General features: G+C 34.0%; 1 protein-coding gene across 1 annotated transcript; it reads left to right on the forward strand.

Annotated features, from left to right (window-relative positions):
- The first annotated feature begins 369 nt into the window (after window positions 1-369).
- LOC123553340 (beta-1,4-galactosyltransferase galt-1-like) lies at window positions 370-9,964 on the forward strand. Its single transcript, XM_045343073.2, has 3 exons — window positions 370-714; window positions 8,282-8,422; window positions 9,052-9,964. Exons 1-3 carry the CDS (start codon window positions 455-457, stop codon window positions 9,962-9,964), a joined length of 1,314 nt encoding a protein of 437 aa, XP_045199008.1. The 5' UTR covers window positions 370-454.
- The last annotated feature ends 2,210 nt before the right edge of the window (window positions 9,965-12,174 follow it).

Consider the following 12,174-nt stretch of genomic DNA (forward strand, 5'->3'; position numbering starts at 1 on the left):
TTAACAACTTTCATTAGTCATATGTTAGGCTATGTTTTAATTTCATATATTATCCTGGTAGGAAATTTTTTCATGTTCTTCAAATTATAACTTTTGTTAAGAGACTATTTTGATCATGTGATTCCCCACAGTGAAATTGAAAATGTATATCCTTTCCTTAAGGTTTTCAAGTAGTTTGAGAAAACCCCTGATATACACACAAACTAGCCAAAGGCTATGTACAGGTTTTTATACGGGTATCCAAATTCCGGTAATCCTACAGCTTTTGTATAAGCCGTCTGTGTTAGTATGTATTGATCCCTATTGAACGTTCAACTATCCAAACAGACAATTTATTAGTATCGGCTTATTATATTATAAAATTTTCATTGTTACACACTAGGTAAGAATTAAACATGACCTTTAATTGCACTTTCATATAAACCATAGACGCATAGTAAACTGAACGTTTGAAATGAAGTCGAAGGTGAAAATTTCATTTAACTGCGTGGTTTTTATATGTAGTTTTGGATTATTTCTTTTCTTTTCTCTAACACACACTTGGACGAAAATAGTGCTGAGGACGTGTTCAAGTGCTTCAGTAACAACATCAGCCCATTCGAGGAGAAATTTTATAGAAACACACACTGTGGAGAAACGTAACACATGGACTGATGACTTCCAACCTGTAACTAGTGAGGGAACAATGCTTGTATATTCGGCTTACACAGATGGGTAAGTTACAATAGCTCGACACTTAACTCATGTGTATTAAGCCTTTGTTACATTAGTAAATGCAAAAACATGTGGAAGTAGATATTAAAACATTTTTTTTCCTTTCACGTTGAACGTCCTCTCAATTACAGTTTACTGTTGATTGAGTAATAGAAAAAGACAAGAGTTTCGCAAAACGGGGTAATATACGACCACAGTACTATATCAGATGAGGGGAAGGAAGGGGCGAGATGTAATGTTGCAGGGGGTGGGGGATGTGCGGCAGCGGTGATAGAATATTAAGAAACAAGAATTTAAAAAAAAATAATTTTTTTTTGTTTTTTGGTTGGGGCGGGAGGGGGAGAGGGGTATTGAATGTGTGCGTGTTTGCGTGCGGGGGGAGGGAGGGGGCGGGGGGGGGGTATGTGGATTTTTTTTGCACTTCTCCAAGTCACTTCATCATTTTAAAACCTACCTTTATTGGAAGTTTTAAAGTTGTACCCCAGACACAAAATACAAAATACAGATTGAAATCAATTTATGACATTGACCTTTGACCAAGTACAAGTGCTTCAAGTTTAAAGTCAGTCAATAATTTGAATAGTGCTTAAGTACTAAAGTGACATTGACCTTTGATCTACAGACCTGATTCGTGCACTCTGCACATCGTCTTATTGCCACCTACCTACATGCCAAGATTAAAGTCAGTACCTTGAATAGTTATTAAGTTGTGATCTTGACACAAAATATGAAGGACACATTTGGTTTGAGCTCCATTTGTGACATTGACCTTTGACCTGCCAACCTGGTTTATGTGTTCTGTACATCTTCTCATCACTAGCTACCTGTTTGCCAAGTTTAAAGTCAATACCTTGAGTAGTTATTAAGTTATACTCCGGACACGAAATATGAAGGTCAAATTTGAACCGACCTGCACCTCGTGTTATCATCATCTACCAATATGCTAATCTTGAAGGGTAAGTTATGCTCCGGACAAGAAATATGACGGACGGATGGACGGACGGACAGATGGACGTTCCTATGTATGGGTATTTATGTGGCTACTCTTTTATCCCTCTATTGTTCTTTTAGCCAGGTAAAAGAAAAAGAAGTCACATACAAGCTTACGGAATGAATGACATCAAAGCAAAAGTACAGTTACACATGGTTCCTATAGCCACCTAAGTATGCAAATATATGCTCAGGCAGACGGGCGGGCGTACAGACACACGTGTCATCACATAATACGTAAGTTTTTTTTTTCAAAACGGGCGTGTAAAATGGTGGTTGACAAATACAACGTGCGAATTGAACCTGTTTTATATTGATTCGGGCTACCGCCTATTTAATAAATACAATAGTTTTCATACAGATGTGTGACAAAGTCAATACGAATATATGACTACCCGTTTAACAGGTCCGGCACTGTGGTTAATGACAAACTTCTAATGTTAAAAATCAAATATGACACCAGATATATTATTGCCAACCGTGACAGGTGTACTGAGTGATGATTGCGGAAACGCACCCTCCACTTTTTACATTAACATTTCAGGGTGGATTCAGTATTCCAACGGCAACACTGTCTGACTACGAAACCAGGGGCCGTAAGTCGAGCCCATGCTCGTCCAATTAAAACATGAGCCACTTGTATGAATGCTTTACGCCTGGCACGCCAAAGAACCAGGGTAGCTGCTGAAATTGGAGAGTGTTCTACATATTGCACTATCCTTTAACTAGAATAATAACATTCTTCCGGGGGTGTTACTGGTAGCGACTATAAATAAGATCACATACAAACGAAGCAATAATATTGCTGGCTTGTAAAACGAACTATTTTATCTAACCCTATTTGTTTTGCTTTTATGTCATGCCGAGACTTGAAGTATTTCTTTTCAAGTTCCCTGACAGGACAATAAGAAAAGACATGTAGCCATATTTCTAGAATAAAAACTAACGTATCTACATCATCTTTTGTTTCAAATTGTACAGTTTGGGAATGGTTTTGTAAAATAGATATCATGTGTTAAGTATTCAATAAGAAAAAAAAAACATAGTAAAAGGAAGGAAAATGCCATTGCACTAATATACATATACGTTTTGTGTTGTCTGTTTGTATCTCATTAAGTACAGTTGCATTTCTTCTATGTTTCTGCTACTGGTGCCAAAAATGCATTAGTTGAATTTCTTGTATACCTTCGGTGTTAAAAACCCGGAATGCATAGAGAATCATGCCGAAGAATATTCCTCCGGCCAATAATCGATAGCGGTCAGATTTTCTATATAGAAATAAAAAGGGTATGTACACATTTTACTTAATAACAAAATTACTAAAAATAAGAAACCTTAGGTACAAAGATATTACCAAAGTTCAACATTTGATCACACGGTATTTTTAAATAAAATTTTATCTTTATTTTTGATTCGTTCTTAACATGATATTTAATGTCATCATTTCGTCAATTTTTGCCTTCTATTTTCCATATAAAATGTGTAAAAATCTCATACATGCGTTTCTTAAAAACAATTTTTTGTATAAAACCATTGATATGAAAGCTTAGGTGCAAGTAATTTCCTACTCTCATTGAATGTATCTTTTAAATGATATTTATTTCATTTTTGTGAAATAAAAATTTGATTCGTTCTCAGACGGTTTATTTCCACTAATTTGGAAGAAAAATTAACTTCAGCGCGAAGTTGTTGTTGTTGTGTCATATGCAGACGATATTATTATGCCGCGTGAACATGCGGTATTGTAGAGATGGTACCTACCCAAATAAATCAAAGGGGGACAACTCTGAATTGATCAATAAACTGAAGCCAACATTAAACATTGATCAAAAGTGAAAGAAAAATCAGATAGGTCCTTTTTCAAACACCTTATCAGGCAAACAAAATATGACCTACATTTGTTTAAATCCCTTTGTATTCAATATACAAAATGCACGCTTTTCTCATGACTCACACTGACAGTTATTTTGTAAGTTGTAGTGAGGCCCTGATAGAAAGTTTAGTAATGCATGAAGATTATATAGAATAATGCATACATTCCTTTGAAGAAAATTAACGACATTAAGAAACGTTATTAAGTTTTGATCTTTTAGCCAAAGTTGTTTATTTATTGTTCTCAATGGTGATACATTGGTTTACACAACATTTATATATCAAAATGTAAAATGTATATATCCAACGAGAAATAACAAAAAAAGTTAAATTGGTAATACAAAAATTCATTGTCGTCAAATATAATTACAATGTTTTAAGGTAGTGGTTGTAATTACTACATGTTAAGGTAGCTGACAGGTAATGACTCTTATGTAATGTATTTTAAGCAATTCTCAATTTAAACATTCTCTGGAGGGAACTAGCACGATCATTTGCTTTCCTTGAAAAACGAATAAATGCTGAAAAAGCATATGGAGATTACTCTATTTGATGATTTTCGTTACAGGTCAACTACCCTAAACAAACTAAAAGGTGTTTTATTTATTGTTGAAAACAAAGTAATCGGATAATTTCAGATATCAACATTAATTTAAAACTTATACTGTTTACACAACTTGAAAAAAGGTTTTTGTTGGGGCCTCTCATTTACAAATATATCAACAATTATCACCTGAATTGAGTGTATTCATGAGTGGAAAATATTGATGGTAAAATGGTGTAGGGGTTTGTTTACAATATAAAATCTTTAATAACTTCTTTAAGGTACATTTTGGTATGGTTTTGGTAAGCTTATAATAAAGAGCATGTCGTTCTCTTTCACTCAGAATTTTTTTCAAGCGTTTTAGACTCTTGGCTAGTCTTGGAATTTGACTTTATTAAAAGACCAAGGAAGTTCAGTATAGGCTCTTTCAAAATGTTGAAAGTAGAGTAAACTTACCTTATACTCTATTGAATTTATTTAGCTGTGGGAGCATTTGATATAGACTATAATTGGGGAAGTCCTAAAATCTTTGAAAAACGGTCAATACAAGAGTTGTCCATTTTGCTTCAGATATTTTGAGAAAGTCATTTTTTAGATATCAAATATTTATGTTTTTGACATGGAGAAGAGGAAAACCATAAATATATTTAGAAAATTGGTGCACTTAGCTATCATTTCACTCTGAAAAAAACCTATAAAGATGAATTTGAATTTTTTAGGTACCATCTCTATACGATATTGTGATCAAAAGTTTAAAGCAATGATTTAATCAGTTAAGTTAATTTGTGTTTGAATGTTTTATTCGTGTAGGTTTTATCTAATGTAATTTTACTTCGCGAGTAATTCATTTTGTGTTAATATCACAAATTAACAACATATGAAATTCAATTAAATATTGCAATGACTATTTCGGTTCTAAAAAGAAAGAGATGCCCATTTCTTCTTATGTTATTGTTCTCATCTTATTTCATATACATTTAAATATCAGTGTCAATTATGCAAAGGAAAGCTTTTCTATCGGCCATACGATCACAAATGCGAACTGTCGGTATTTTTTCTACTCGGTTACAGTACAAAAAGGTAGTCCAGAAGTCCTTCAGTTGTGTCATCAAATAGCACATGCCTATGTGAAATGGCGTCTCCATTGCGACCACATTCTTATATTGAATATGTTTTTGCAATGTAAATAAAGTATCTGCATTTAAAACAGAATTGATTTTTACTTCAGTAACTTAATAATTATTTTTGTTTTCGTGAAAATTTTACCTGGTTTCATGATCTTTTCGGTTATCATAAAAGTCTTCCTGATTTACTTACTTTCATAATTTATTGTACATGTTCAATTCAAGATAATTTTACATGAAACCATTTCTATACTGTAATCTTAATGAATGATAGTAATAAAACATACGACACGCGTAAATCCTTTTTTATCGGACCTGTAATAAAATTTGCCAATTCAAAATTCCCCAAAAATACCTGTACCACGCTGATTGCCACTATCTTTTTTTTCGGCGACGCCGTCTAAATTCGTTTTCGTTACCTATGCCACGTGACTTCAGTTTGCAAATCAAACTACTTGATAACGTATTATAGATAATTTATCAAAATAGAAGATTTATGTAACACTCTGCCTGATTGGACGAGAGTGTCAATTTCTTCCACTCTGTTGAGTGAAATGTAGACAAAACGTTTATCCTAAACGACGCTGTTCACAGTTTTAAAGCTAACTTTGGCTCAGTATATTTAGCAAAAATATTGATATATCTCAAAATGATAAGTAAGTTTAATAAATATGATAAAAACCTGTTCAAATACCAACATATATCAAATTAAGGAAAGAGCTGAATACGGTCTGCGTATCACATGAATAAGGGTGTGATAAGAGTCTTTTATGTAGAGAAGTGCTTTTTAAAAGATTTTCCTTGTTACAATTGTCGTCTGTATATGAAAAGGTTTCTTGCTTTTGTGACTTATTCAGATTGCATATTAAAATGAGTACTTGTTTGCTTTGATATATTTGTTATAAATTATTTAACTGACTTATTATATATGAATATCTTTCTTTAGTATGGTATGCAAATATTGAACTCAGTTGAAATCTGTTTTATTATATATATGCTATATAATGACTGAATCTCATTACACTGAAATGAAGGTACGCTGCATACAGTTTATCTATGTGATATGACTACGGTCAAACTTTGCTTATGAAACAAAAATATTGAAATAATTACAATTGTATGTTTTGCTTGACCTTCACTTTTTTATAGGTGTGACGTCATTGTCCAAAGATTCATGAATAGCGAATATGCATTTGTTAAAGTGGGATCAGTTGGCCTATTTTAGAAATAAATAAAAATAATAAATAAAAATCCTTTAATTGATTTTTTCTCATGTATTCTAATCAAACTTGATTTGTAGCATCTTTATTAGGCCCGCAGCCAACTTTGTTCAGCTGGGACATTTAACCCCTTTTAGGGGCTGCTAGAGCTAAAACTAGAAATGCCTTTATACAGCGTCTCATGAACAGCTTGGTGGATCTTTGTCATACTTGGTCTGGATCATCATTATAAGGTCCTCTTCCAAATTTATTTATATAGGAACTTGGGCCCTATTAGGGACCACTATAGCTAAAAGTAGATATGCCTTTCTTCGCATTAACCACTAGAATGTAATGGATTTTTTTTATCAAACGCGATGTGTAACAATATCGTAAGGTCTCCTGCTTTTTTGTTACAAATGGGGATAGGGACCAATTTAGCTAAAAATATAAACACGTTTAATGACATCTTCTCATGAACCGCTTCATGAATCTTCATCAAACTACTGCTGTAATTATTCCTCTAAGGATAAACGAAACAAAATTGCAACCCTACGAAACCTTTGCGAAAAATTAAAAGAGAACCATTTAAATTGTTAAAGTGCGGTGTTTAGTTTTTGCAATTTGAAAAATGTTAGATGAAAGATGAATGATAGATGAACAATTCATAAACTTCTTTCCTTATTACAATTCGCCGACCATCATTTTTAAAGATATTTCTTGTTTGTTTCTTTTTCGGCGTGCCGCATTAAGCACGATTTTATGACCTCGTATGACCTAATGCCGCCTGAATAATGTACCAATCGGATTGCTTGTTAAGGTATTCTCGGTATTTTCAGCCATAATGAGAGATTTAGTAAGAGTGGCGCTGATTGGAGGAAAGGCTGAAAATGCTTCACTCTCATGTGTGACATTAAGTGAAATGACAACGCGTTCGTCATCTATAACCTCTATAAGTACAACACCATCGGGTTGTATGCGTACCACTTGAACAGGTGTGCGTAACTTTATGTTGTTTTTTTAAGTTTTCTTGTTAAGTTATTTCTGTTTTGTTAAGTTTCCTTTCCTTAAGTTTTGTTTTTACAAAAAGGTTACTTGTTTTATACAGCCATTAACTCTTACCCTGCATTACAGCAACAATTTCTAACCAGTGCAAATCATTATTAACCTGCAACAACATGTCGATACTGTTAAATTTTAGACTCTAAATTTTAAATTAATCTTTCCGGTGAAAACAGTACTGTACATATTCTGAATGATAGACAAATTTGATAATAAGCTGAAGTAGAGTAAGGGTTGATGTTTCTTCCAGCAATTCCAGAAATAAAGTATAGAACGTATTTCAATATTGTTTGCTTACTGTTACCATCTTTTAAGCACCAAAGTGGGCTTTTGTGATTGTTTGGTGTCCGTCGTGTGTCCCTCCACAATTTCTAAACACAGTCTTCTTCAGAACTACTGTCCTCATTTATACAAAACTTCACAGAGGCCCCTTTCAACATTGCCAAAAATTTAATACAAGTTTCTGCCATATATAACTTGTGCTTCAGTTACATCACGCCGACCATCTTTTTTAAAGATATTTCTTGTTTTATTTTACAGACATACCATAATTTTCGATTCATTAAATTTCCTATTTTGCCACTGAGTATGTTAAGAATTACTACACCTGTGTTATTACAGATTGTGATCGAATTATGGAAACAAAGAAAACATATAATAATACATTTTGGAAAGTCAGTGGAATGTAATTTACATCTGCCAATGAAAGACGTCCCATTTTGTCCGAATGTTCGTGTCCGTTTACTAGTACATTTTATTTTTTATTTTGTTTTCAGGCAGACGAAAGTTCGAGTGATTGGTATAACAAACGACACGAAAGCTGATTTACACTGTATATTATGGTACGAGTCCTTAAACATAACAACGAAGCTGGTGAAAGCGTATATAGCCAATATCAACGAAAACCATGGGAAAAGGTACGTAATACTATGTCGAGTTAGTATCCCGAAATTTTCAAGTTTAGTAACTCGTAATTTCTTGTTAAGTATCTAAAAATTTCGGGTTAATAAATAAAACGCACCTGGCACTAATGCTCTTCCGTACTCTACCAATCTGATTTGAGGCAATAACATGTCGTACCAGTCATGGGAACATTTGACGGAAACTTTTTCCTCTAAATCGTTTAGAAAAAAAAGAAGTTTTAAAATTATCAAAATTATGAAGTGAAGGCCAATGACTATTTTAAAGGCTGTATTCATCCACTGATTTATTCATGTCTTCATGTAGATAAGCATTTAACAATAAGCATTTGGCATTTATTGTTTCGCATTTCGCAATTAACCATTAGCATTTATTATTTGACAATTACAGTTCAACAGTCAATATTCGACATTAACCATCTGACAGAAAGCATTCTGCACTAAAATTTTGGCATTTACCTTTTAGCGCGTGGCTGGCGAACCGGCCTTCCATCTAGTTATTTTTTTTTATTCGTGCAATATACTGTTAGTCTTAATTCATCTCTTACGGAAAACATACGGGCACAAGTTTTTTTTTGCTTTTTTACACCTTTGTTATATACGTTTGTTTCTTCTTAAATTTTCAGTCATACAGCTGCGTACTTTGTCTGTTACCTGTGTGACTTAGATATGCCAGATGCTGTTTCTATTGTGACGTTGTCTACCATTCATGATCCACTTAACATTTTACCCGTGCACGTAAAACCGCAATTAAAGACACAGAAACAATTTACAATGTGTTTGTCGCCTATGCATTCATTGTTCAGTGACAGTGCACAGCTTCTGGAATGGATTGAACTTCATAAGATTCTAGGTGTTGAAAGGTTTCTTATATACGTCAAAAGTGTATCCAATGACGTGAAGCAAGTATTAAAATTTTATGAGAAAGAGAATAGCGTGATGGTAACAACATTGCTATGGTCTTTATCTAAAGATCTTTGCAATGATGTTAAACTGCATTACTGTGGGCAACTTGCTGCACTAAATGACTGCCTATACCGCAGCAAAGGTTACAGTCACTACATTGCTGCTGCCGATCTTGATGAAGCCATTATTCCGCAACAAAAAGATGATTTAACATGGCTTGATATGTTACTAAATCTTCCGGATCAGAGTGTTTATCTGTTCAGGAACTCGTTTGTAATTAGAAATCTAAAGAATAGTGAAGGTAATATACAAAATAAATCTTTAATGACAGATTATCTAATGAGGGATGACTTTATATACGGACCACGTGACCGCTCAAAGATGATCTCAAAGACTGATGACGTAGTTACGTTAGGTATACACAATGTATGGGCGATTCGGTCAGGGGCCGAGTATGGAGTGGATCCAAGTGTCGGACTGCTACATCACTACCGGAAGTCACCAGTTGAGTACCCAGAAGGTGTAGATGTTACCAGATTAAAAACTAATGTTACAATAAAATATTCTCGGGAGCTTAGAGAACGACTGTCTGTGGTTCGAGAAAAAATGGAAACTTTTCCACCAAAAAATTGATCACCATGACTTTCCACTGTGTTGTTTTCTAGTCAAAAGTAAATTTGAAGTGTTCAACCGACAGTTGCGTTACTATTGCACTTTATTTCTTGACTGTTTAGTTTAATTTAATTTAATTTAAAATTGTTTAATTTACAAAATTAAAATAAAAAAAATCCAGAATGTATTTTTCCGCATTCCAGTGTGCAACACAGTCTCTGAGCAAGACAAAGCCAGGGACAATAATAAGACGAACATCTTAGGTGCAGTGGGAATGTTGAGAATGTGAAGTTATTGCATCATTGTAGCCCGGTAGTCTTGTGGTAACACAATTGACTGACAAGTTGACAACCCAGAGGTCCGAGGTTCGAATCCCGGTACAGGCACTTGAAAGTTCTGAGATTTTTTTAGTGTATCCCACCTAACTAAGAGGCTAGTATTGGTTATTTCCTGAAAAGACGGCTTCGTGTGTATAGTGCTATACACCGGGCACGTTAAAGAACCAGTCTGACACTGTCCTTTCGCTAACAGCTAGGGTAAATTAGCCGGACAGGCCTAGGTATCTAAAGAGATTTCTATTTCTCTGATTCAGGGGCTTTGTCTCACTCTATGCCTCTGGTCAGATTATTCTGTGTCTGTACTGGTAGATGATAAATTTGGCACACCGAGTGGCTGCTTTTGCACTATATAAACCGCCTTTGAACGTGTTTATCGTGAAAGGGGCGCTAAATAAATCTTTGTTTTATCATTTTCTACTCTGATCTGCATACAACTGTCTAGTCTCATCTTTCACTGTTAGAAATCGGCAATATTTCGATTGTAAGTTTATATTTTTGATAACTGAAAAAAGTAACCCCAATATAGTGAAACATCTTTATACAGGAAAACGAATGAATTTGACATTTTCCATCGGACTCTAATCAAAATAGCTTATTTGCGACATCATCTGGCATTATTGTTCTGTGATAAGCTATAAACCAACTACATAACTGGTCTTTCTTGTATATAGAACTGGGAAAATACCAGTGGTTGCAGCATATCAAAGGTCCATGTAAAATGTCTGTAACTAACATTTTCTTGATATTTCAGTGTTGTATAAAATTAAAAGAAAATTTGGGGTCATATATGATGCAAGAGGATTGTTTTCAGACAAAACACACTGTAACTTCTGCTTAAAGTGTTGTCATGGTGTTTGACCTAAGTTTCCATGACAAATTCTCTCTCAAATTCATGGCGAAAAAACTACCTAAATGTCTAGTACAGATCTGCCATGTGCTTTCAGCAAATACATTGCAATAAAAATAAGGGAAATAACTCTACAGAGCAAAAAATGCCTGATAGCTATTAGGTTACTACCACTTCTCTACCTTTTTGCAACAGAATACCTTTCCAATTTCTCCATGATCCATCAAATAAAAAATATCAGTAGAAAACCCAGAATTATATTTCTTAATTAGGGCTTTAGTGAACTGTCACAACAGGAAGACGGAAGTTACTACGATATTATTTATCTTATAAATTTGGTTTAAATTTTGATATTTTAGCTAAACAATATCAGTTGATACAAGCCATTTATCCTTTATGGAAAATACATAGATATAACAGTGTACAATAATCCATCCAGGCACAGTCTGTATCTATCATCTTCGATTTGAAGATAATTATTACATCACTGACGTGTCTGTGTTTATTTATAATGTGTACATCTTCGGAATATTCTCTTAACATGCAGATTGTGTTTTATTTCTTAAGGAAACCTTATCGTTCGTCTTTCAAACAGAGGAAATGAAACTTGCTTCCACAGAACAAAGCCTGTAAATAATATTTACTTGTCTGTCACATCTGTTTTTCACAATTACGTTTAGGTAAACAGTGAGTACGAAGTGAGATAAAAAGCATGCTGAAAGTTAATTTTCTTTAGACACTGATTGTGACGGGCATTTGAATTACCTTTAGACCTTTTAGCTGCGCCGATTCCGAAAGAATGCTATTTGTACCTGGAATAATCCTAGCCAATTAGGGCCAAAGCCTTCTTTAACACCACCCAAAACTAAGACCTAGAATGGAAACACAAAGGCCCATCTAAACTTGGGCGAACACGAGACAAACTTTGGCCAAAAGAACCCTCCAAACTTTAAATTTATATGTTTAATCTACAGAATTCAAGAATTGCATCAAGCCAAAATAATTCTACTACACTATAGTATATCATATGTCAAACGTTGTTAAAT

This window comes from Mercenaria mercenaria, chromosome 4, assembly GCF_021730395.1.
Source record: "Mercenaria mercenaria strain notata chromosome 4, MADL_Memer_1, whole genome shotgun sequence".
NCBI lineage: Eukaryota > Metazoa > Mollusca > Bivalvia > Venerida > Veneridae > Mercenaria > Mercenaria mercenaria.